The sequence below is a fragment of the Arachis stenosperma genome, chromosome 10 (assembly GCF_014773155.1).
Source record: "Arachis stenosperma cultivar V10309 chromosome 10, arast.V10309.gnm1.PFL2, whole genome shotgun sequence".
Classification (NCBI taxonomy): domain Eukaryota; kingdom Viridiplantae; phylum Streptophyta; class Magnoliopsida; order Fabales; family Fabaceae; genus Arachis; species Arachis stenosperma.
Window position 1 is genome coordinate 12,718,793 of NC_080386.1, and position 26,092 is coordinate 12,744,884.

At 31.7% G+C, this 26,092-nt stretch overlaps 2 protein-coding genes across 2 annotated transcripts; both read right to left on the reverse strand.

Annotated features, from left to right (window-relative positions):
- Positions 1-7,764: 7,764 nt before the first annotated feature.
- Positions 7,765-8,355, reverse strand: LOC130956775 (uncharacterized). Its single transcript, XM_057883764.1, has 2 exons — positions 8,132-8,355; positions 7,765-8,014 (listed from the first exon to the last, which is right to left on the reverse strand). Exons 1-2 carry the CDS (start codon positions 8,353-8,355, stop codon positions 7,765-7,767), a joined length of 474 nt encoding a protein of 157 aa, XP_057739747.1.
- A 12,043-nt stretch (positions 8,356-20,398) lies between these two features.
- Positions 20,399-24,650, reverse strand: LOC130955456 (phospho-2-dehydro-3-deoxyheptonate aldolase 1, chloroplastic-like). The gene is made up of 5 exons (XM_057882304.1): positions 24,017-24,650; positions 22,469-22,746; positions 21,997-22,273; positions 21,669-21,914; positions 20,399-20,912 (listed from the first exon to the last, which is right to left on the reverse strand). The coding sequence occupies exons 1-5, from the start codon at positions 24,536-24,538 to the stop codon at positions 20,646-20,648; spliced, it is 1,590 nt and encodes a 529-aa protein (XP_057738287.1). The 5' UTR covers positions 24,539-24,650; the 3' UTR covers positions 20,399-20,645.
- Between the last annotated feature and the right edge of the window lie 1,442 nt (positions 24,651-26,092).

A 26,092-nucleotide genomic window follows, 5' to 3' on the forward strand; every position in this document is an offset into this window, starting at 1 on the left:
ATTTTTAAATAAAGAAACAAACATAAAGAGTACACAATATCTGATATGTCCACTAGTTCCAAGTTACTAACTTAAAAAATAAAACCCACTCATCATTTGTCCAAATGATCTCATAGCGACCTGCGAGACAAAAACACTAATCAGAGCATAAATTGATTAGGAAAAATTTGAGGAACCAAAAGCAGTACGTAGTTTACAGAATTTCTCCTCAATCAATGGTTTGGTGAAAATATTAGCCAGCTGATATTCATATTTAACAAATTGAATGTCTAAATTTTTATTTTGCACATATTATCTAATAGAGTAAAATCTAACTTCAATGTGCTTAGTTCTAAAGTGCAAAATATGACTTTTTAAAATATTTATGGCACTCATATTATCAAAAAATAATGGAATATTAGTAGCATTCAACTTTTAATAAAGCCAACTGACTTTTCAACTATAATAATTGAGAGTAACATGAAGAGGCTGCAATGTACTCAACTTCGACTGTGGACAGGACAATAGTTGCTTGCTTCTTAGCTTACTTGATCACACATTGAGAGATTTGCCATGAAAGCAACAAATGCCACTTATGCTTCTTCTATCAACTAATCCCTAGTAAAATCGGCATCGCAATAATCCACTAATTGAAAGAAATCAGTTTCCGAATATCATAAACCATAATTAGTGGTACCAAGCACATATTGGATGATTCTCTTCACTGTTGAGAGATGAGATTTTATAGGCTTTGATTGGAATCTTGAGCACACTCTAACACTTTGAATATATTTGTCATTGAGGATGTGAGATACATTAAAGAGCCAATCATTCCTCTATGTCTAGTCTCATCTATATCTCTAGCATGCTCATCTTTGTCTAACTTAATGTTTAGATGCATAGGAGTTTCCATGGGTTTAACACATTCTAATCCAAACTTCTTGACAAGTTCATTGGTATACTTCTCTTGATGAATAAAGATGTCATTAGAATTTTGTTTAATTTGCAAGCCTAGAAAGAAAGCGAGCTCTCCCATCATGTTCATATCAAATTCGCTAATCATGAGCTTAGCACAATCTGCACACATCTTCATCAGCAGAATCGAAAATGATATAATCAACATAAATTTGCACAAAAATAAAATGATCATTGACATTTTTAATAAATAAAGTGGTGTTAGTGGCTCCTCTTGAAAATTATTTTTCAGCGAAAATGAGCTAAGCTTCTTATACCAGACTCTAGGAGCTTGTCTCAAACTATATAAGGCTTTAGTAAGTTTGAAAATAAAATTTAAAAAAGTTTTGTTCTCAAATCTGGGAGGTTGAGCCACATAGAACTCTCTATCTATTATTCTATTTAATTAGAAATACACATTTTACATCTATTTGAAATGGTTTGAAATCATAATGTGCCGCATAAGCTAGGGACAATATGATGGCTTCTATTCGTGCTATAGGTGCAAAGGAATTATCAAAATCAATTCCCTCTTCTTGATCATAACCTTGAGCAACGAGTCTAGCTTTGTTTTGGACAATGCTTCCATCTTCACCCAATTTATTTCTGAAAATCCATTTTGTACTAATGACTTTCTTTCCATTCAAATCAAGTACAAAGGGTCCATACTTGATTCTTTTCAAATTGATGCAATTTTTTCTCCATAGCCTTTACCCAAGATGAATCAGCAAGTGCTTTTTAGATATTTTGAGGTTCAATATTTGATATAAGAGCTATATTGTTTAATTAATCTCTTTTCAAAGAATATCTTTTAGTTACACATTTGGAGAAATCATCAATGATGGTTTCATCTTGATAATTTTTCAAAAACTTTAACTCTCTGGGCCTTTTTATTTGAGTTAATGATTCAGGTTTATCTTGGTTAGCATTTGCCTCAGTTTCAGAATTTGAGGCTGCGACAGGAGATAATTTTGAATTGTCTCCTGTAGTTTGCGATTCTTAGCACTTTCAGGTGCAGTTTCTTGTGAGTTCCAATTTGATTGATTTGTCTCAGCTGTCTTTGTCATTTTAACTCCAATATCTGGACTATCTTCAATGTAAAAACTAGGAGTGTTGTTAGATTCACAAAATGTGACATGCATAGTCTCCTCAATAGCCTTAGAGTTTTTGTTATAGACTCTATAAGCTTTGCTATTAGTGGAGTAACCAAGAAAAATACCCTCATGTGTCTCTGAATCAAATTTTTTTTAAAGTTCAGTATAAAACACTTGCATCCAAAGACATGAAAATAATTGAGGTTGGGAGGGTGTCATTTCCAAAGTTAATAACATGTTTTCTTCAAAACTTATTTATGTGTGTTCTATTTAAAATGTAACAAGTTATACTTATATCTTCAGCGCATAAGAACTTTGGAACATCGTATTCACACAACATAATTCTAGCCATTTTTTGTAAACTTCTATTTCTCCTTTCTACAACACCATTTTGTTGGGGTGTTTTAGGACAAGAGAAGTTATGTGATATGCCTAGTTCATCACAAAAAGATTCAAAATATTGGTTTTTAAATTCTTTACACTGGTCACTTCTAATTGAAATAATTTTTAAATCTTTTTCATTTTGAATCTTCTTGCTAAATTTTTCAAAATCGAAAAAGGCTTCATACTTATGAGTTAGGAAAAACACCCAACCGAACCTAGTATATTCATCCACTATTAACATTTCATAGCTTTTATCCTCAAGACTTTGAGTCCTAGTTGTTCTAAAGAGATCAAGATGCAACAATTCTAATGGATTTTTAGTTAAGACTTCTTCCTTGGGTTTGAAAGAGATTTTTATTTATTTTTTCATTTGACAAGCATCACAAGTGATGTCCTTATCAAACTAAATGTTAGGAAGACCTTTAACTAAGATTTTTTTTAACAAGTTTAGATATTTGGAACACACTAACATGTCATAATCTCTTATGCCAAATCCATTTTTCTGATTCCATTAAAGAAAAACAAGTTGCATTTTTAATCTTAAGATCATCTAGAGTAAAATCATAGACATTGTCACATCTCTTTCAACAAACAAATCAGTCCTTGTTATTTCATCTATGATTCTACAATCTAATTTACTAAAATTAAAGTTATAATATAACCTATATCACACAATTGACTTTTACTTAGGAAATTATACTTTAACCTATCTACTAAGAAAACATTATCTATGCAAGTTAAAAAATCTTTGCCAACCTTAAAAATAGCAATTATTTTACCTTTACCATTATCATCAAAAGTTACAAATCCTCCATCATACTTGTTTAGTTTGGTGAAAAAGGTAGACTTTTCAGTCATATGTCTTGAACATCCGATATCAAGATACCACAAGTCTTTCTTTCTTTTGGATGCAAGGCAAATCAGTATATTCTTCAACTAACCTTAGGTATCCAAATTCATTTGGATCCTCTTATGTGAAATTTTTTTAGTTGTCCAAGAGCATTATAATCATGAACAATTTTATATAACTTGTTATCACCAAACAATTTTAGAAAAATGAAGCATTGTTGAGGAATATGACCATCTCTATTACATTTATGCAATGGTTCCAATTTGTTGAATTTTGAGACTTGCTAAAAATTTTTGGTTTAACATTCTTAGAAGAGGAAGTTTCATATTTTTCAGACTTTTGTATAAAAACAGGCTTACTTTCCTCTTTGAATTCAGGTCCAAATTTTTTAAAATTTGATCTTTAACAAGTAAGTAATTTGTCAAGATTTTGTGAGCCTTGAACAAATTTTGCTAGATCTTCATTAAGGCACTTAATTTTCTCATGCAATCTCTCATTTTCAACAACTAGATCAATTGAGGCTGAGACCAAATACTTGAGTTTGAATTTGTTGAACTCATCTTTTAAAGCTTTATTTTCTTCTTTCAAAGAGTTATCATTATAAGCTACGGTAGACTTCAATTTTTCTAACAAAATTCTATTTTTTGTTCTCAATGCCTCATTTTCATTTTTGCATTTAGCATATTTATTAAACAGTTTCTTTGAATTCACAGTTAAATCATCAATAATAGTGTGCAATTCATCAATGGATAAATTAGAAAAATCTACCTCATTCGTATCTTTGTGATAAGCCATTAAACACATTTGAATTTCATTATCTGAATCTTCTTCATCCTTATAATCAGAATCATTCTCCAAATCTTCCTAAGTTGCCATTATCACTTTTTTTTTGTCCTTCCTTGATTTTTCACTTTTCTTCATTTGAAGACAGTTAGATTTGAAGCGATCAGGCTCCTTGCAATGGTGACAAGTAAACTTGGATTGATCCTTTTTGAAATCTTTGAATGAAGTAGCTCCTTTGCCTTTGCCTTTGTATCTCATTAATCTCCTCAATTTTCTTGCAAAGAACACTGTCGAATCATCTGATATGCTGTCATCAAACTCCTCTTCTTTGGTCATCATTCTTGACTTCAATGTTATATTTTGTCATCTCTGTCTTGAGATATAAGGGTAGCTTCATAGGCCAATAGCTTTCCTTTTAGCTCATCATAGATGATTTTTATTAAATCATTCCTCTCAGAAATGGTTGTACCTTTTACTTTTAATTTCTTATTAAGACTCCTAAAAAATCTTTCTCACTAGAGTTTCTTCAGAATAGCTCTTTCCTATAGCATCCAGATTGTTGATGATTATTGAGAACCTCTCGAACATCTGATCAATGCTTTCATTCTCCTTCATAAAAAACATTTCGTCCCCCTTCATCAACATGTCTATTCTTGTCTCTCTTACTCGTTTTGTTCCTTCATGGGTGAGTTGTAACTTGTCCCAAATTTCTTTGACAGTTTTGTTCCTTAAAATTTTTCTGAACTCTTCAAAACTAATAGTACATTTATTAAGTTGATTGCCTTGGCATTAAGTTCAACATTTTTCTTCTCATCCTCTATCCACTCGTTGTCTTCCTTTGACACTACTTCTCCATTAGCATTTTTCTTTGTTAGAACATCAGGTCTATTAACAATAATCTTCCAAAAGTTATAGTCGATTGACTGCACGAAGATTCTCATTCTCTCTTTCCAATATGCCTAGTTGTTGCCACTAAAGTAGGAAGGTCTATTGTTGGGCTGACCCTCAATGAGTGTATAAGCCACAATATTTGTACTCATGTTGTTGGCCATGGATCTTTGCTCCAAGTTGTGAAGCTTAACTCTTTGAGACCGAGCTCTTGATACCAATTGATGGTAATGCTAGAACTTGAGAAGGGAGTTGAATCAAGTTAGTTTCAAAAAACTAAGCTCTTTAAGTTGTTTTCATGAAAGCTGAAGTTGTAAGAGATTTCAAACTCATGTGTATGAGATGATGTTCAATTGTCATTCTATTTTCTTTTCCTCCAAATGTTGTTATAGGTCCAGCTATATAGTGTGAAACTTACTCTTCAAATTGCTTCACTACCTCTTCATTTTTCTTGCTGATTTTACCCGTTTGCAGCAGCCTTCCTTGGCCTGCAATGTTTTTTCATTTTGCTCCACTACATCTACTGTCTTTGTACTGCATTTTTTATTTACTCCACCAACTTCTGTTGTTCTTGCATTTTGTTTTACTCTACCAACTTTTACTGTCCTTATGTCCTTGCTATCTCTTGTTCTCCATGATGTTGACAAATGTCCCGTTTTACTTTTTCTTCCCTGGTATCATTGTTTGGCAATTGCAGAACCTTCTCTCTTGGCTTAATGAGTCTAATTTTTCTCATTCTATGCATTGGACTGAAATTTTGATTTAAGCATTGTGAATTGTTTGCTGAAATTATGTATTGTTAGACTTGTGTGGATCTTAGTTTTGGGTCTGCATTACTAACACATTAAACCACACTTGGACTATTAACTCAATATGATATTCGTCATCATATTAATATATATCAAAATCAATTCTAACTCAATAATAACAAATATAATCAAAATGATTTTTAAAAAAGAATAATATTTATAAGTGTATCTCACATCTTTTATAGCATATATTTACTTTATATTAGATGTTATATAATATAATTTTTAATAAAAGATGTATTATATTATTTTGTATTAATATCTTAAAGATAAATCTAACTAATAAAAAACATATATTAAAAATACAAGTCTTATATTTTATCATATGTTTTATCATAAGGTAATACAAATCTTATATAAATAAGAAAACAAAAAAATGTACAAGTTTAATTGTTTAAATATAAATTTTGTGTTAAAAAAAAGAAAAAAATAAAAATTTTGTTGGGCTTAAATTTCTGGCCCATAACCCACAAATTGTACAAGACACTCTCATAATTTCTCAAACCACCCATAACAGTGATAACACTCTTTTTTTTCTTATGTTATTTGACTTTTCTCTTATATGACACTTTAAATTTCAAAATCTCTTTTTACTCAAAAATTAAAAATTAGTGTGGTTGTGTTCATACTCTATCTTTTTTTCTTTCACTCTTCAAAATATCTCTCATCTCATTACCCCATTTTCCCTTTTAAACAATTAAATGTTAAAACATCCATTTTTTTTTTAACTTTGAACAACAAATATTCCTATCTTCTCCGTTTTACCTTTCTATTTTTCTTATTTTTATTTATTCTCTATGCTTTTACCCACATTGAGAAAGATTAAACTGTTGACGATTGAAAAAAAACATATCTGAATGTTAGCAAGCATGGCAAAATTCGATGGAGAGAGATCTGAACGCAACACTAAGATTCTGATTTCTGAGAAGAAGATGACTTAAGACCATCTCCAGTAGGAAACTCATCCCAATTTCTATTTATGACCCATCTATCATAAAAAGTAACTCCACATCAACTTTTGTGTCATAAACAGTAAATAAGAATTCAAAGAATCTCTCTCTTCTCCATTCGGAAGAACTAAATTTAGTTCCTATTGTGATCCGACTTAATTAATTAATTAAAATAATTAAGATTATATTAATTACTATTTTTTTACAATAATATTATTTAAATTTATGATTCAAAAATAATTCACAATTAAAAAATATATATATATAACAATAATACACAATATATAATTCGAGATTACACTAATTTATAAAATTATTTAATATAAAGAAACACATAGTTAAACTCTATAGTTGACGACAATCATTATGAAATTGCCATATGTGTTCAATCATGTTCTCTTTCAACTGTCTATGTTGTTGCCTATTTCGAAGTTAGGAATTTCTTTGGAGAAATTGATGGTATGGTGCAAAATCTTCCTCTCCCAGCTGAGGTTGTGATAAGCCATTTTTGACATCGTTATACTCTAAGTCTTGAGCAAAATTTCCTGCATAAGTGTTTCTTTCATCCTCAACAATCATATTATGTAATATAATACAAGCTCTCATTATGTTTGCAAGCATCTTCTTTTACCAAAAGTGTGCTGGACCACGTATAATTGTAAAGCGTGCTTGCAACACTCCGAATGCTCGTTCCACATCTTTTCTTTGCCCTTTTTGGTATTGTGCAAATAACTTGTGTTTCTCCCCTTGTGACTTTGAGATTGATTTGACAAATATGGCCCATTCAAAATAAATACCATTTGCTAAATAATATCCCATGTATAATTATTATGATTAATAGTATAATTTACCTCCACAGTACGGTCATTTAGAATATCATCAAATATTGGTGAACGATCTAACACATTGATATTGTTATTTGAACCAGAAACTCCAAAGAACGCATGCCATATCTAAAGGTCTGAATATGCTACAAACTCAAGTACTATGGTTGCAACCCACGATAACCATTCATGTACATACATTTCCATGTCTTTGGACAATTTTTCCATTGCCAATGCATGTAGTCAATGCTACCCAACATGCCAGGAAAGCCACGACCCTCCGCCATTTTGAGCAGGCACCATACATAAATTTAAATTTGGTTTTTGCAAGTATTTATCCTTGAACACCGAAATGACACCTTCAACAAATTTTTTCAAGCATTCAATGGTAGTGCTCTCGCCTATGCACACATAATCATCAATAGCATCAACTGCAATGGCATATGCTAGCATCCATATTGCAGCAGTGCATTTTTGGAGTGGTGACAAGCCTCTTCTCCTAATTGCATCAACCCTCTATTGGAAATACAGATAGACATTTGAGAGAGCGTCCACTATCTGAAGGAACACATGTTTTCTCATTCAAAATCTCTGTCGAAAATTGTCAACATTATACACTGGCTCATCTGCAAAGTAATCTTGGAAAATGCGATCATGTCCTGCTTCTCGATCTGTGTTGATCCATCTATGAGGAGTTGGGATAGAGCTTTTATTGATATCTTCTTCTTTTGAATTATCGAATAAACACTCATTGATCCAATTATCTATTAGCGTGTTATCTCCCCGTCTTTTTTTACTATACAAAGCTTCATTAAACATATCATCAAAATTTCTAGCCATATCTTGAAATGTATTTTTTAGTATTCTTTTAAGGCAAGAAACTATATTTGAAATGAAGTTGCTGAATCATTGATAGTTGATATTTATAAGTGTGTCCACAACAAGTAGCTACTTTTCAATGGCTAGTTTTGCAACGGATACTTAACGACTAGTTTTTTCTTGTCTAAATTTAAAATGGCTAGTTTTGTAACGGTCACTTTCATAAACAATAACCGCACAATAATGTTGACTAATTTGAAAAGTTACATCACAAATGGATAAAATAGACTACATCACATAAGATAATACGCAATAAAAATAAAACATACTACTTAACTCTACGAATGCAAGGAACCATTAAGTAAATCACTTATTAATTATTTTCTCACATGCAATCTCATGAAAAGCTCATCGTTTTTCACTCATTGTAGACGTGCCAGCATTAAGTATTTGCATATCAATTTCTCTTTCCCTTTCCTTAGCCATCATTTCCATTTCCCTTTTCCTTTGCATTTATCTCAATTTCTTTACTATACCTCTGAGTTTGTAATTCTTGTTCTTTCATCGCTGCTTGAATTTGTAACTCATTTTCTTTGATTGCCATAATCTTTGTTCTATGTTCCCTCCCCTCTTCTCTTTTTTTCCTTATCCATTAGTTCCTTTTTTCTAACATTCTTAATATCTTCCATGAGAGATAGTTTCTTAATAATCAATGATTTCTTTTTGCTCAGATCTTCAGACATTTGTACTTTTTTCTTATCTTTTTTCTTGCTCTTCTTTGATCATTGTGGGAGAATGGGAGAGTCCACACCGATTTCGTCAGCCAACGGTGTTTCTGAATTTGATGATGATGAGTATGCTCTAGTTGCATTAATCTTGATTCTCTTTGAGCCTCCACTCTGTGTAGGTAGTTGGCTTCTCCATTTTTGCTCCAAATGAAGCATATTCCAATGCCCCTCAAAAGTGAAACTTTTACCATAATTTGTGGAATAAATTTTATAGGCCAATTCCTTTATATCATCAGCGTTTGAACCATTCCTTATGTTTGACTAGCTTAATTGTAGCAACCAGCAAATTGTGCAACTGCCTTATTGATCTTATACCATCGTTTCTTACATGCAACTGCCCCTTTTTCATGTCAGCGTTGAATTGTATACAATAGCTGTGAATTTGACTCCAAAATATTTTGCCCTTTTGGTCGGTACCAACTATAGGATCAATTGAGACATTCAACCATGCACTGATCAACATCTCATCTTCTTTTCAATGTTAGTGTTGAATACTATCTTGCCTACGATTTTCAATGTCATCATCATTGAGATCGATAGCATCTAATCCATGAGGGTTGGTAAAATCTGAATGTTACAAATTTGGACTAGATTGTATCGTAGTTTGAAGGGATGTGTTAGAAGAGCCACCAATACCAGATGAGTCATGTCTCGATGCATTGAATTGAGTTAGAAACGGCAAGGATGTTGGAGTAACATTTTTTATAGAGGGGTTAAATATGGTTGAAAATGGGAAATGTGGTGTTTGCAAATTTTGATTATGTGGTTGGAATATATAAAAATTGATTATTATAAGGAGCTTGAAAATTAAAATTAGGAACATTTTGTGAATTTAGATTTTGAAATATATTTAGTAGTGTGAAGTTTTGATTTGGAATTTGAGAGCTTGAAGTTTGATATTTTTGGGTATTTGGAGTTTGAAAAAAGTTTTGTAAGTAATTGAAAAAAGAGTTGAGTTGGTTTGGATCCATTATCTCGAACAAAATATAATATCAGTGGAACTTTGATTTCGTAAACTTGAAAGAAGATGAAGAAGAGTAAAACAAAATGTGTGAGAATAGAAGTGTATGTAATTAGTATATATAGAATAATAAAATATTAATTTATTAATAATAACGGTAACATAGTAACGGCTAGTTTTCAACGGCTAATTTTGCAACAGCTAGTTTTGCAACGACTAGTTTTGTAATATGGTTATCATTTTTATATTTTATAAATAAAAAAACAACCCAACCAAAAATTATTTTGAAATGTGTAAAAGTTAAATTTATTTTTTATGTAAACAAATTTAATTAATTATAATTTAATATAACAATATACATAATATTCAATAATAATTTAATATAATTATTTATATTAATTATGATTTAAATAATTAATATAAATTATTAATTAACTAGAGATATTATTATTTAATATAATTATTTAAATATTAATTGTGGTTCGACTAATCGATTTGAATTGATTTTCAAAGTTATATATTAAGCTTTTTACTGTCTATTACTTTTGATTAATACAATTTGAAGCAATATAGAGAGATGTTTGACCATGTATTTGGATATTTTATTTAAGATTAGATGATATGACCCAATTTTTAAGTTATGAAAATGTATTTAGTTGATTTTTGGTTGTTAATATTTTCATTAAAATTTGACTAGTACTTACTTTTTTTATTTTTGATACAACTTACTAGGTGTATTTATAGTATTATGAGGTAACAAAATATGTCTCTACACGACCGGGTTACATCATATTTGGAGACCATATTATACCATTTAGCTAGGCTAAACAATCATTGGTTCAAGTTGGATGAGCTTTTGGTTAGCGCATTCATTGAGAGGTGGCGTTTTAAGACTTTATGCCTTTCATATGCCATTTGAATTCATAGTTTTGGATTCTATTATGTGTTAATTAAGTTGGTACTCAAAATTGTCTAAATTTTGAGATTGATAATATACCTATTTCAACTTCCTAGAAAGTAATGGAAGTTATTGTGACCGTTGCTATAGGTTTTGCTATTTTTTGTTGTGAAAATTGACTTTTTTTTTTGTTTATTTGGCACAATCAATTTTTAAGGACACTAGAATTGTATAAATAATTGTTGTTTTGATGTTCAAATGAGTAATGCTTTTTTATTATGAAATGTGAAGGTATCTCTAGTGTAAGTCACTAATTTAAGTCACATGCACTTATAATTGTAATTTTGATTTTCTTAAGATAGAATGAAAATGAATTAACAATAATTTGCACATTCTCTCATAAAATAATAATCATGTATGAAACGATTTTGAATGTTTGGTGCGATAGATATTAAACATGTTCTTGTGTATCATTAGATTGTATAATGTAATGTCTTGTTGAGTTTTTTATAATTTGCTGAAAATATTTCAAGTTTTTTTTTTTTTTAGGAAAACTACCAAAAGTACCCATAAAGTTTACGAACGCTGACAAAAATACCCATAAACTAAGGAAATTAATGATGTACCCATGGAAGATGAGTTCCGTATGACAAAAGTATCCAAATCCTAATTTTTTATTTTTTTAATAAAATTCCCAAACTATCCCCACCCTCAACCTCAACTCACTTTTTTAATCTTCCATAACTCAACATGCACCTTTAAAACTTGCTATGGAATCCAAAACTACTCCTACAACAGATGAAATGAACCTTTTATGGTGGAAATTTTGAATAATAACGCAACAGAGGATTGCAGCGTCGAGATTAACAAAAGAATCAATCAATACCGATGAAGAATCAGAGAAAGAATCATAAATGAATAGTTTTTAATCGTTTCATTTGTTTTTTCCTTTTTTTTCTTAATTTGAAGGCTTTCTTTGTGTGAAGGGATTGGCGAAAAAAATGGAAAAGAGCTCACCATACTAAATTTATCTGCTAGGAATCGGTCGAAATCCTCTACCACCACCACCATTGATTTTGGCCTGGTCTATTATAGGAGTAGTTTTAGACTCCATGACAAAGGTTTTAAAGGTACAAGTTGGGTTATGGAAGGTTGAAAAAGTAAGTTGAGGTTGAGAGTGAGGGTAGTTTGGGAATTTTATTAAAAAATTAACAAAAAAAATTAGGGTTTAGATACTTTTGTCATACAAACCCCATCTTCCATGGGTACATCATTAATTTCCTTAGTTTATGGGTACTTTTGTCAGCGTTCGTAAACTTCATGGGTACTTTTGGTAGTTTTTCCTTTTTTTTATGTATAATCTTAGATTGCTAGTTATGATAATTTTTCTAAAAGAATAATGCTTAGTGATAGGAACATAACATGACCTGGAAGTAGTTGATGTAATATAATTGTTTTTGGTATATATGAGTTATCTTCCTTTGTTATAGATTTGTAGTTCATATGGTATAATTGATTTTGACAATATATTCTTAGATTGGATGCTTAAATTTATGTTTTTAAATGTAAAGTAAATTATTTACTTTTGGTTCATTGTAAATATTAAGTAAATAATTACTCTTTCGATTTCTGATTTAATTTTGTTTAACTTTTGTAATTGAATTTGTTTGTGAACTTTTAACTAAAAATTAGAAACTTATAAAACTTTAAATTTTGTTAGTTTAGAATTTATTAAATTTAAATATTTAAAGTTATATATTGAATTTTCAAATAATTTTTTAAAAAAATTTTAAATTTAAATTTACCGTCGGATTTACTATCGGTTAAATCCACCGGTAACTATTAATTTAATTATTAATAATAAATAATATATTACCGTTGTAACACCCTATCACGCAGAGCCTTACGCTTAAGTCGTAAAGCAAAGGTGGCGAGGTATTACGACCTCTAAAATAAAAGACTTATATAAATATAGTCAAAAGAATTTGTAACTAAGAGTCTTGAAAAAGAAGTTAAGCGAAAACAAAAATAACAGAAAATCGTGTTACACTCGTACGAATAAGCGTAAAACGGATAGGCAAGATCAAAAGAAGGCTAAAAAATATAATATATAGATCAGAGTTCCAAAAATACAGATAGCAACCACCAAACTTAACCTGCGAAGTTAAGACTAGCCAGAGTATGAAATTATATATATTTATACAACCCAAAATATAACTCAAATTACAGAATAAACACCTGTTTCTCCAAGTCAATCTCTAGGAGGACAAACATAAAATATATACAAAGGAGAATCTATATACATATAAACATAGCATAAATACAAAATACAGCATCTAAAAAAAAAACAAACTTCGCTTGCACAGAAAACTCCAGACGCTCAACGAGGTGTCTCTCGACCTGCATCTGAAAAATAAAAGAAATATGAATAGAATGAGAACCCAAGATTCTCAACATGGTAAAGGTACCCGCATAGTTAATGTAAAAGGTGGAAAACACAGATAGAGGTGCAATTATAGCAAGTAGAACAAGTAGCAGATAAGCAGAGTTAAATAGTTAAGCAAACCAAAATAATGCACACTCAAGCAAAATAAATAAATGCATATGATGTATGCCTGTCCTATGGCTGATGAGTCTCATCTGTCAGTTATATAGCCAACCCGACATATCCTGGTAGTTAACCTTTGGACAGTCCCCCTGTGCACGCATCCCCAAGCTCAAAAATAATATCCATAGAGTCAAACTCCAAACTCAAATATAATATTTTATGGAGTCAAACTCCAAGCTCAATAATATTCCATGGAAAAATCCCAAGCTCAATTTATCCATGGGTGAGACAACCCAAGCTCAAATTCTCATATATATATATATATATATATATATATATATATATATATATATATATATATATGGCCATGGAGGAACCTGGAGAGTTAAAGTGTCCGGTCACATCTTGCAACAGAGGGTCAACAATTAGTATTAATGTCTTCATCATTCATCAAAAATTCATACTCAAAACTCAATTCATCCTTTTTTAAATAAATCAAACTTAAAACATAATCGTTTTCTTAATAACTCAATCAAATCATAGAATCTTTAAACCCAAATCTTTCTAAATAACCATTTCAAACGAAGTCTCCAATTTTCATAAAAATTTCGGCAGCATCTCCTCTAAAACTTGGACTTTTGCCACCCCTCAAGGGACCCAACCACCTAACCAAACACCTCTCGGTCATTCAAATCATTTCCAGTATCAAATTATTTCAAAATCAAACCAATTTCAATATTAAATCATTTTCAAAAACTAACCAACTCTAATAGCAAACCGTTTACAAAATTCATTCAGTTCATTTCTATCTTAAGGTCTTCTAGCCTAAGTTTTTAACGTGACATTAAACATTAACTATGAGAAACCAAAATCATACCTTGGCCGATTCCTCTCTAAGCTTGGAACTCCTCAAAAACCTCTCCTTTCACAAGCTCCAAGCTTCCAAACGTCAATTTTTAAAACTTAATCACCTGGATTTCATTCCAAACCATAAAAAAAACTCCAAATTGACAAGAACATAATCTAATTCACACAATATCAATGTAATCATCATAGGGTTCACTAATTCAATGATTCACAAGGATTTATCAATTTCTTATCTTATCCACGGATTAATTGGACAAAACCCAATGTTTATCCGCTGCTAGAATTCACCTCCATCAAAATCATTCAATTTCTCAATACCCAAACTCAAAACCCACAAAATTGAGGAGAGAAAGAAATGGGTGAGAAATGCAAGTTTCTTACCACTCTTTTTTAGATAGAAATGAAGATAATTTCGAGACAAATACATGATCGCTCACGGCTCGTCAATCGGAGCTCCGGATAGAAAGTTATGCATGATTGAATTTTTTGAGGTGAGGTTAGGGTTTTAACGGGATTTTCTCTCTTCGTCAGCGTATTCCATGGGTAAAATGAAGAAGAAAGTTTCGTATGGGTGTTTTATAGGTTGGTCTTGGGTTCAGTTTGGTCCTAGTCTAACCAGTTCGATCCGTTGGCCTAATTTTGGGGCAAAATATTTAAAATTAGTATCAAAATTTGTATTTTTAATATTTCTACTTTTCTAAACTATAAAATTTAATTTTCTAATTTTCTGAATAATAATTAATTTATTGACTAATTATTTATTAATTTTTCTGGGGTTTACATCCTACCTACCTAATTAAGAATTTTGTCCCCAAAATTCAAATTTAATTACCTGAAAATAAGTAAGGGTAGTCTTCTCTCATTTTTGACTTAAGTTCCCAGGTGTATTCCTCAATTCCAGCTTGACTCCAAGCAATCTTTACTAACGAAACTCCTTTTTCACATAGCCGCTTAACATTGGTATTATCAATTCTAACCAGAGTTACTTATCGCGTTAGATCCTCTCTCAGTTATACTGGTTCAGGTTCTAAAACGTGATTGGCATCAGAAGCATACTTTTGAAATTGCTAGGCGTGAAATACGTGTACCGATTTGAAAGATGAGGAGGTAGAGTTACCTGATACACCACCGGCCCAATCTTCTTCTAAATTTGAAACGGTCCATTTTTTGCCACTAACTCAGGTCCCATTATACTTCAGCTTCAGTCTTGACTACTTATCGGTTCTAGTTTGTTAAAGTAACCTTTATGAATACAGGACTTCCTTCTTAAAATTTGAAAGGTTTCCTCTTCAGGTCCGCAACTCTTCTATCTGCTTTTCGTAATGAGAATCTTAACTCGAATTTGCTTGATCTCTTTTCTGTTGTCTCGGCTACGTTTCGAGACCTAAGACACTTGATTCTCTGGGTTCATACTAACATAGAAGTGATTAACACCTTGTGCAACCTTCCTATCTTCTTAATGTACCGTCTCCAATGCCCTATCTTCATCTTCTGACACGTCAGGCACTTGGTCGCAAGTGATGACGCGCCACCTTCCGCCTCAGGTCACTAAAATGTCTGCTTTAATTCGTGGTGCATCTTAGTAACTTCAGGATGAATTCGAAAATCTTCTTTTGAGAACTTCAGGCCACAGTTTACACCTTCACTTACAACATTTGGCATGCAAATCATTCTGTTGTACCTCCAACTCCTTCTTTGTCTCCCTCGATCTTCTTCTTGATTTCCTTGTTCAACAGACTTCAACATCATTGGTAGCTTCTTACTATCTCGTTGCGTCCTCTAAACTTCAGCCTCATCATTGTTTATAATTACTATTAATTCAGTCCAACACTTCCAATCACTCTCTCAACACCCAATTTAAGACTCTAAATTCACTTAAACAATTCTTCCTCCTGAATCTGCATCTAAGCAACATTTAAAGACTTCCTGCTCAGGGCGTCCATCACCTTATTACAATGTTGCATCAGCATGCACTCTAAGCCCTTTAATGATGCATCGCAGTAACCCTCAAATTGTTCATTAGGTTCAGGTAACACTATTGTTGGTGCTATAATCAATCTCTCCTTCCGAGTTTGAAAACTCTCTTCATGGTCGGGCATCCATACAAATGGTTCATTCTTTGAGTCAACTTAATCACAGGAAATATGATTGATAAGAACTAAAACTCCAAAACTCCTCTTGATGCCACATACTTACAAGTCCCGTCTTCCACATTCACAAAACTTGCTTCGGAACTAACGTCTTAATGGTTGCATCTAGGAGTTGTACGCGATGCAAATTTCAGCTCGAGTTTATTTTTGAAAAGATGTTAGGTTCAAAGAGACGAACGAGCAACACAAACAGTGTTCACAAGAGATCAGAAGAAAGTCTTGTATGCGGTCAAACAGAGTTGTACAGAAATAACAAAATGCACAAGAAGAGGAACTAAGGTACATTTTAAAAAGAAATTTAAATTAAGAACTTGATAGAGAGAACAAGGCATAGCGAATCAGGTAAATCTCAGTGGATTTTAGAAGAATACAGTTCGCGAAGGAGAGCAACTCCATTTACAGCAAGTTATTAAGATTCAAGGATTACATGATTACACCAAGATAAGTTCAGGCTCATCTCAGAAGAGACAAGATTCATGCAATTAAGGAATAGAGTTGGGAAGATAATCAATTCATTTTTCAAGATGAAATTCAAGATAGAATTCCAATGTAAGTTGTAAAAGAAAGGCTAGATCAACTCGCAAAGATGCATCGGCATACTCTCTTTCTTGCCTGAAGCTTCCGACTGTTGTCTTTCTTCTTTACCGACATAATTGGCGCTCCCCACAAAGAAACACTTTGTTGGAAAAATTTCTCTTCCAGTACTTCCTTCAATTAGATCCTAAGTTCTACCGATTCTAATGATGTCATCTTATACGATGCAATAAAAATTGGTCCAGCTCCCAGCATTAAGTCTATCGCAAACTCACTTTCTCTCGCCATCTAACCAATTAGCAGCTAAAGGTTAAATTCGTGTCATGCTTGTTGCTCACCGTTCACCGTCACTGAATTTCAAATAATAATCCCGCGCAACTTTTAACACTTCCGATTCCTTAGATATAACTCAAATTGAATGCTCAAAATAGTTCAATCCACTTCTGCTGCGTCACTCTGATTATTATCCTCCAATAACCTAGCCATTCAGCTATGTTAACCAAATATCGCTCTGTCTCAATAACTGGAAGTTATCGGTTGATCATTCATTTGGAAATCACGATTCTCACAATTTAGTCATGCATTATGAATGAATGCTACATACCAATATTATGCAAGGCATTTAAAAATTCAGCTACTAGTTCATAATTATCTCAGGTCTGAGAATCAGATTTAGCTGCATCTCAACCTTTCCTGTGTGGACAATTCCAAGACATATGCTCTGGTTCCCTGCATTTGTAACATACGCCTAGCCCGGTCCTGCACGACTTGTCTTGATGATACCTTTTGCATCTTGGGTACTTTAAATTATTCAGTTGAGTACTCGCCTGTTTTTCCTCGCCAAGTCTTTGGTGGTTGTCATTCCCTTGGTCATTGTGCTGGTTCTGAAAATGTAAGGAAACATAACATTTCAATTTGAAATGCCGGCTCCTTGGTGTGATCTTCTTTCCCTTGTTCTTTGTGTAGGATTCCTGGCTGTCACTCCTTGCCACTTAGGTCCTTCTAGAGGGTCACATCTTATGACAGAGGGTCAATAATTAGTCTCAATGTCATCATCATTCATAAAAAATTCATACTCAAAACTTAATTCATTCTTTTCTAAATAAATCAAACTTAAGATGTAATTTTTTCTTAATAACACAAAATCAAATCATAGAATCCTTAAACCCAAATCTTTCTAAATAACCGCTTCAAATGAAGCCTCCGATTTTCATAAAAATTTCGGCAACATCTTCTCTAAAACTCGGACTTTTGCCGCCCCTCAAGGGACCCAACCACCAAACCAAACACCTCTCGGTCATTCAAATCATATACAGTATCAAATTATTTCAAAATCAAACCAATTCCAATATTAAATTTTTTTCAAAAACTAACCAACTCCAATAGCAAATCATTTACAAAATTTATTCAGTTCATTCATATGTTAAGGTCTTTTAACCTAAGTTTTCACGTGACATTAAATATTAACTACAAAAAATTGAAATCATACCTTGGCCGATTCCTCCTTAAGCTCAAAACTTCTCAAAAAATCTTTCCTTTCACAAGCTCCAAGCTTTCAAACGTTAATTTTCAAACTTAATCACTCAGATTTTGTTCCAAACCGTCCAATTGAACTCTAAATCAACAAGAACACAATCTAATTCACACAATATCACTATAATCATCATAGAGTTTACTAATTCAATGATTCACAAGGGTTTAACAGTTTCTTATTTTATCCACAGATCAATTGGACAAAACCCAGTGATTATCCGCTGCTAGAGTTCACCTAAACTATTAAAATAATTCAATTCCTCAATACTCAAACTCAAAACCCACGAAATTGAGGAGAAAAAGAACTGGGTGAGAAATGCAAGTTTCTTACCACTTTTTTCAGATAGAATTGAAGAAAATTTCGAGACGAACACATGGTCACTGACGGCTTGTCAATTGGAGTTCTAAATTGAAAATTATGGACGATTGGATTTTTGTAGGTGAGATTAGGGTTTTAACAGGATTTTCTCTCTTCTTCAGTGCATTCCATGGGTGAAATGAAGAAGAAAGCTTTGTATGGGTGTTTTATAGGTTGGGCTTTGGACCCGGTCTAATCGGTTTGGCCCGTTAGCCCAATTTTGGGCTAAAATCTTTGAAATTAGTGTCAAAATTCATATTTTTAATATTTCTACTTCCTTAAACTATAAAATTTAATTTTCTAATTTTTTTAATAATAATTAATTTATTGGTTAATTATTTATTAACTTTTCTGGGGTTTACAACTGTCAGATTTATCGGGAGAAAAATCTGACGGTAACAAGCTCCAGAATTTCGCCAATTAAAAGTTTATATCCACCGCTAAATTCACCGCTAATTAGCGGTGGACGAAAAATCTACCGATAAATCGTTACCAGCGAGGTTTTATATCATCGGATTCATTTCGCCGCTAAATTCGACGGTAAACAGGTTACTGGCAATTTTTTTAGTAAATCTGACGGTATCCGGCAACTTTCTTATAGTGCATTGATCAGCGTATTGTACGCGATTAAGTCCGGCCTAGTGCCCTGATTGATCATTACTTAAAAATTCTTCAAGACCAAGTTATTTTTTCATATTTGCATTGCTCATTAATCAAAGTGATAAAAGTAACACCATTTGATACTAAATCTTTGTTGCACACATCATCAAACAAAATTCCTGTAACTTAAGAAAAAACAGCAAGAAACTAAGGCCACTAGCAACCAATGTCAACAACTAGTGTATTAGTAGGTAAGTGACTTGTTAAAATTTAGGGACACTTATCCTACTTTATAGTTTATTATGAATTTATGTGTCTATGTTTATAACTAGTTGAGAGTTTAAGTGTCTCATAAAAAAGTTTACAGGAATTTATTTGTCCTACTTTACCATAACGTATTGCTAACATGACAAGGAACATACATTTTGTCCTTTAAAATGGTTCTTTGACACGTAATTAATTAACATTACATGTACATAAGTTCCGTTAACTCTAAATGGAGAGTTTAACAAAGGGGCCAAAAAGTATAAAAAAATTAGTGATTAAAGGTCGTATTGTCATTTTTCAATTGATAAGGGACGAATTGTTATTTTAAATAATAGTTGGAATTGGACTGAGATTTTACTTTTCTTTATGAAAATTCCAAATACTGGATTATTCCTTTCGTAACATGTAACCACTTAACTGCCATGTTAGCGAGTTAATTGTCATATCAGCAATTTAATGTGAATAAATTTATTTTTATCAATTGAAATTTATTTTTATCAGATATAACGTTAATTTTGTTTTTTCATAAAAAAATTTATCAACGTTCAGAACATTCGTACTTAGAAATAATGGATTGTTCCTCTATGTATTCCAATAATGCACAAAATCATATATATCTTCAAAAACCACATGAAAAGCTTAGGTTGTTTCGGTAAATGACAAGCATTAACCGAAACATTATTGCTACTATATCTTAGAGGCTTTTAATTTGTAAATATAACCTCTTAGAAGAAAGAAAAAGAAAAAAAAATCAAACAAACAGAAAGTACTTATTATAGGAGCAAATAATATATAAAAGACTAATTATTAATTGGCCTTGTTGGAGAGGAAACCATTGGTTCCAATCCTCTTCTTCCTTAGCCTGTCTGCAACTATGAAGGCAAGCTCAAGAGACTGGGATGCATTGAGCCGCGGATCGCAATGCGTGTGGTACCGCGAGCTCAGATCGTCGAACGTCACCGTGTTGGATCCTCCGATGCACTCTGTCACATTCTGTCCGGTCATCTCTACATGGATGCCTCCAGCATGGCTACCTTCTTGTTCATGAACATCAAAGAATGCTCTCACCTCATTCTACAAAACATATTAACATATAAACATGAGCAGATTCATACATAATTACAATAAATAATTGGATTAAAAAGAAGTATATAACAAGATGCTATATTTATGGGAGGCAATAATATTGGTACTCCTATGTTTAATAATGTCATCATTTCACAATTTTTTTTTGTGTTTTTATATAAATAAATATATGAAAAAGAGTCATATTATTAAAAGAGGATGGACAATATCCATTTCCAAATAAGTAAATAATTTATATTATTTTATTGTCCTTAATAATTTTTTTGTAATTTGCAAGGGGAAAAAAGGATAACTTATATAGACATATGTTAAATTTAGACAATATGATAATATATAAGGCTCCTTTTATTTGAAAATACATAAATTAATTTCTCATAAATTTTAGGATATATGACGCTCAATATTCTTGTATTATGTAAATAAAAAATGTAAGCGGATTATTAGAATTTATTATTTTTTATTATTAATTAATTATTAATGTTTAAAAATATAAAATAAAATATATTATTGGATTATCACTAAAACAACTAAACTAAAAACATTGAATTAATAACTAGTCAAAATTAATAAATTCTGATACCCTACATTTCTGTATATAGAATCTAACATTATAGGCACAGTTGCCTAGAATACTGTATAAACAAATTTATCTATCATTTAGTACTATTGCCGAAAATGAATGATAATATATATAAAATAAAATTGCTATTAATGAAGTAGAGCGAGATTAATGAGAGAACTTACCAAAATTGCATCAAAGGGTCTTGTTTTGAGGCCACAGGGTGCCTTAATGGTGTTGCCATGGCAGGGATCAGAAACCCATGTGACTATTTGACCAGACCTACGGACAGCTCTAATCAAATGAGGAAGCTTGACTCTCAAATTCTCAGCACCCATTCTCACTATTATTGTTATCCTTCCTGCCTTGTTATTGGGGTTCAAGATTTCAATGAGGTTCACCAGCTCATTTGGATCCATTTTGTTGCTCACCTGAAAATATATGAATATGACATAGTTAATTAAGACATCCCATAATACCCAATAAGAAATAATAGAAGGGAAGGCGTGTTACCTTGATGCCAAGAGGGTTAGCAATTCCTCTAAGGAACTCAACATGAGCACCATCAAGTTGGCGAGTACGCTCACCAACCCAGAGCAAGTGAGCAGAGCAATCATAGTATAATCCAGAAGTTGAATCCAACCTTGTCAATGATTGTTCATAAGGCAATAATAGACACTCATGTGATGTCCAGAATTCAGTAGATGTCACCTGAGGGTCGTCTAGGGTCAGCCCTGCGGCCGCCATGAAACCTAAGGCCTCGTCCACCCGGTTCGCCAGCTCATGGTACCTGTTCCACCATCAACAATATACTCTTAGTATATAAGATCACTGATTTTTGGTATATACATAACATAGTTATTGCTGCATACCAATTAACATTGCTCTAAGGACAAATTATGACATCTGATATAAAAAAAACCGAATGAGTTCCAAAGCATATAGGTTATTCCAACATTGCATAGCTTAATTAATTAGTAATTACCTGTCTCCCTGCTCACTGTTCTGTGCAAAATCAAGATTCCACTCATTGATCCTCTGCATTGCAGCGTAGCCTCCGGTAGCGAAGGACCGGAGAAGGTTCAGTGTTGCCGCCGATTGGCAATAAGCCCTTACCATCCGGTGAGGGTCTGGGATTCTTGATTTCTCATCAAAGGCATCACCATTGATGTTGTCACCCTTGTAACTTGGCAGCTTCACTCCATTCACTTCTTCAAATGGGTCTGACCTTGGTTTCGCAAATTGACCCGCCATTCTTCCCACCTTAAACAATCGTTAACAATACAAAAACTTGAAATTTCACCGGAATAAATTTTGCTTAAATGAGTTTAATTTCCATGAAATTTACTTTTCTATCAATTATATGTGACAATCAATTATCATTATGTAGTGATTGGGGTACTATACATGATAATTAACAATCATTATACGATTTTTTTTCATTAACATAATTCATTATTTTATAATGATTAACGTAGAATTAATCTCATTATTTCAACATCAAATAACAGAACACACAAAGAAACACTAGAAAGCCAAAATCAAAAAGAAAAGGTTGGTCCCACATTGATATACACGAATCTGCTTATACCAATCATATTATAATATGTCTAAAAATTAATTTCCTTTTTCTAAAATTGAAAAACACAATGACTATCTGATTTTGATGAAAGATGGCATATTATAATGGAATTATTGCTTCAATCTTTTTGTAAACCGAATAAAATAAATGAGAATATACTTGAAATATGCTACTTAAGTTTCATTTGGTTACATATACTACTTTAAATTAACCATATAAGTTACATAATAATTATATAAATATTATGTACAAAAAATCTAAATATTTAATTTTAATAATATATATTTTTGGTATGCTTTAATGATATAAATTTAATACCAAAAAAAGTAAATTATTGGCTGCTGCTCTCCTCGCTCTATGTACTGTCTCTGCAGCCAGATTCATTCAATGTATCCTAGATTCATATCAAGTTAATGACCGAAATTCGTATTTTCTTTTTCATGTCAAAATAGTGCAAAAATGCTAATAAAACGTGTCAGAATTATGTTTTCAAATGAAAGAATAAATGAACATCCCAAATAAAAATTTTGCTAACCGGTATCAAAATCTTTATTTTTTATGAAAACCTATATTTGGTACTTAAAACTTGTCAAATAATTTAATATATTTAATTAAATTATTATTTAACGCTTTTTAATTTTTAAGTATAAATTTTACATAAATTTATTAAATTTTAGTTTTTAAATAATAAATAGTGTGTTGGACCTTGATTTTCTTCCTTAATTCTTTTATTTATTTTTGTTAAAAAAAATAAAAATATTATTTGTATACCAAAATCAATCACAAAAATATACGTGTGATTTAATTTATTTTTAATATGTATTTATATTTAATATGTATTTTATATTGTAACTGCATTTAATAGTTAATTTTAGTGTAGATATATCATAATTGTAAAAGAAAAATACTAAAAAGAGAATAAGGGAGGAAAAAAAAAAAGAAGAAGAAAACCTTAACAACAGGCATTTGTCCACCAAACATGAGAACAGCACCCATCTGAAGAAGCACTCTAAAAGTATCCCTTATATTGTTTGCGCTGAACTCCTTGAAGCTCTCCGCGCAGTCACCGCCTTGCAGCAAGAACGCCTTCCCCATCGCCGCCTCCGCCAGCCTCTCCTCCAGCCTCCGAGCCTCCCCCGCGAACACGATCGGCGGGAACGACTCTATCGTCTTCAGCACCGTCTCCAGCTCATTCTTGTCCGGGTATTCCGGCAGCTGAAGCGCCTTTTTTGACTTCCAGCTGTCCACATTCCACTTCGATCCGCTCTTCGTGGTTGTCACGGCGGCGGAAGTGGTGGCAGCGCCTTTGGGAGCGTCGGCTGCGTGGACGGCCAAGATCCGTCTTGGTTGGTGGTGATGGTTGGTGGCAACAACGGTTTTGATTTTGGAAGAGGGTTGGTGAGATGAGAGAGAGTGTTGAGTTGTCTCATGCGACAACGAAGTTGAGAAAGTTGTTACACTTGAAAGTGCCATAATGATTAATGAAAACACAAAGACACTCACTCACTCGATGGATCGATCACTCTCCTTTTCGGGTGGAATTGAAAAATGAAGGAGCAAGTCCGAGCGAGAGAGCAGTGTGTGTGCAAAAATGAAGTTTTATAGTGGGTTTTTTATGCGTGTGCCAAAGAGAGGTAGGTGAGGTTTGGTGGAGTGAATAATAAAAAAAAGGGGGGGAAGATGAGAGAAAAGTTGTTGGTTTCACTATTATGTTATAATCTATAATAATTACTATGTTAACTTGTATAATTTTATCATTTTTTTAATAATTATGTTACGTATATATTAAAATTTAAATATTTATATAAAATATATTTAAAATATAAAATATATATTAAAAATAATTGAAATAAATTATATAAACAAATTAAATAAGAATTAATATTATACAAATGTTCTAAAATAAAATAATTTATATACATGTTGATTTTATGTAAATTGAATCAATTAAATTTAATTTATAATTTTTAATACAAATTGAATAAATTTAATTTAATTTATTATATATACTATATTAATAATAAATTAAATCTAGTTGATTTAATTTATTATTTTTAAAGTATATACATATAAATTAAATTTAGTTGATTTGATTTAATATTGATAGAGATTATTTATTCTATTTTAAACATATATTACTATCGACCTGAAGATTGTTTAGTTATTATATATAATTATTATTATTTATCAATAAAAAAAGTATAATCTTTTATACTCTCAAAACTATTATTTGAACATTATTCATAATTTGTGTGACTTGTAAATGATTTTATCATACAGATCATGATCGTTTTAGAGAAGAGGTTTAGTGGTTTTCTCTCATTTTAAAAAGAAATTTATTTCTAATTACAAATTTAAATCAGTTATTTGAGATGTATTATTTTTATGTATAGGTAATTTGTTAGAAAAGAGAAGTTGGATTAATTGAATAAAATAAAATAATGAAGATTTATCTTGTAGCCATTTCTTTTTACTCTTCTGTTTTTTGTCCCACGACCCGTCATAAAATGATATTTTTATCCAAAGACTTTAAAAATGAGCACATGTCATTTTGCTAACAATCTAACATGCACAATTATATATAAGACCAAAGAAAGGGTGGCTGGAAGGGCAGGTTATGTGAATAAGTTATTAAAGGCACGTGATGTGCGTCGCAAAAGTATCGCACTATCCTCGAAGGCCCAAGGCATGAGGAGCTCACATGGAAGCAGGGCAATTTCGTACAATTATTTCTCCTACAATTATAGGCTTCCCTGTTTTGTTGTTTAACGTATCCTCATAATTATTTAGGTTATGATTCTTATTTTCTTGGACATTTTTTTCTCTTTTAAAACATTAAAGATTAAACAAAGATTCATAGGCTTTTTGGTGGATTTTTTTAAATAAAATAAATATTTTAATTATCGAAATAAATAATTTGGAGCGTTTTTACTAAAATGCATTGCTTTTTTTATCTCGTTTACACGGTAAACAAGATAAGGCATAAGACGACATAGTCGTATCACGTTTATACACGTGTTGTGTAAT

Coding starts and splice junctions, on each gene's coding strand:
- LOC130956775 (XM_057883764.1), bottom strand. CDS start 8,355: ATGGCTAGAAATTTTGATGATATGTTTAATGAAGCTTTGTATAGTAAA. Junction 8,015..8,131: donor TACTTTGCAGATGAGCCAGT/GTATAATGTTGA, acceptor TGATGCAATTAG/GAGAAGAGGCTTGTCACCAC.
- LOC130955456 (XM_057882304.1), bottom strand. CDS start 24,538: ATGGCACTTTCAAGTGTAACAACTTTCTCAACTTCGTTGTCGCATGAG. Junction 21,915..21,996: donor CTAACCCTCTTGGCATCAAG/GTAACACGCCTT, acceptor ATATATTTTCAG/GTGAGCAACAAAATGGATCC. Junction 20,913..21,668: donor GACCCTTTGATGCAATTTTG/GTAAGTTCTCTC, acceptor TATGTTTTGTAG/AATGAGGTGAGAGCATTCTT.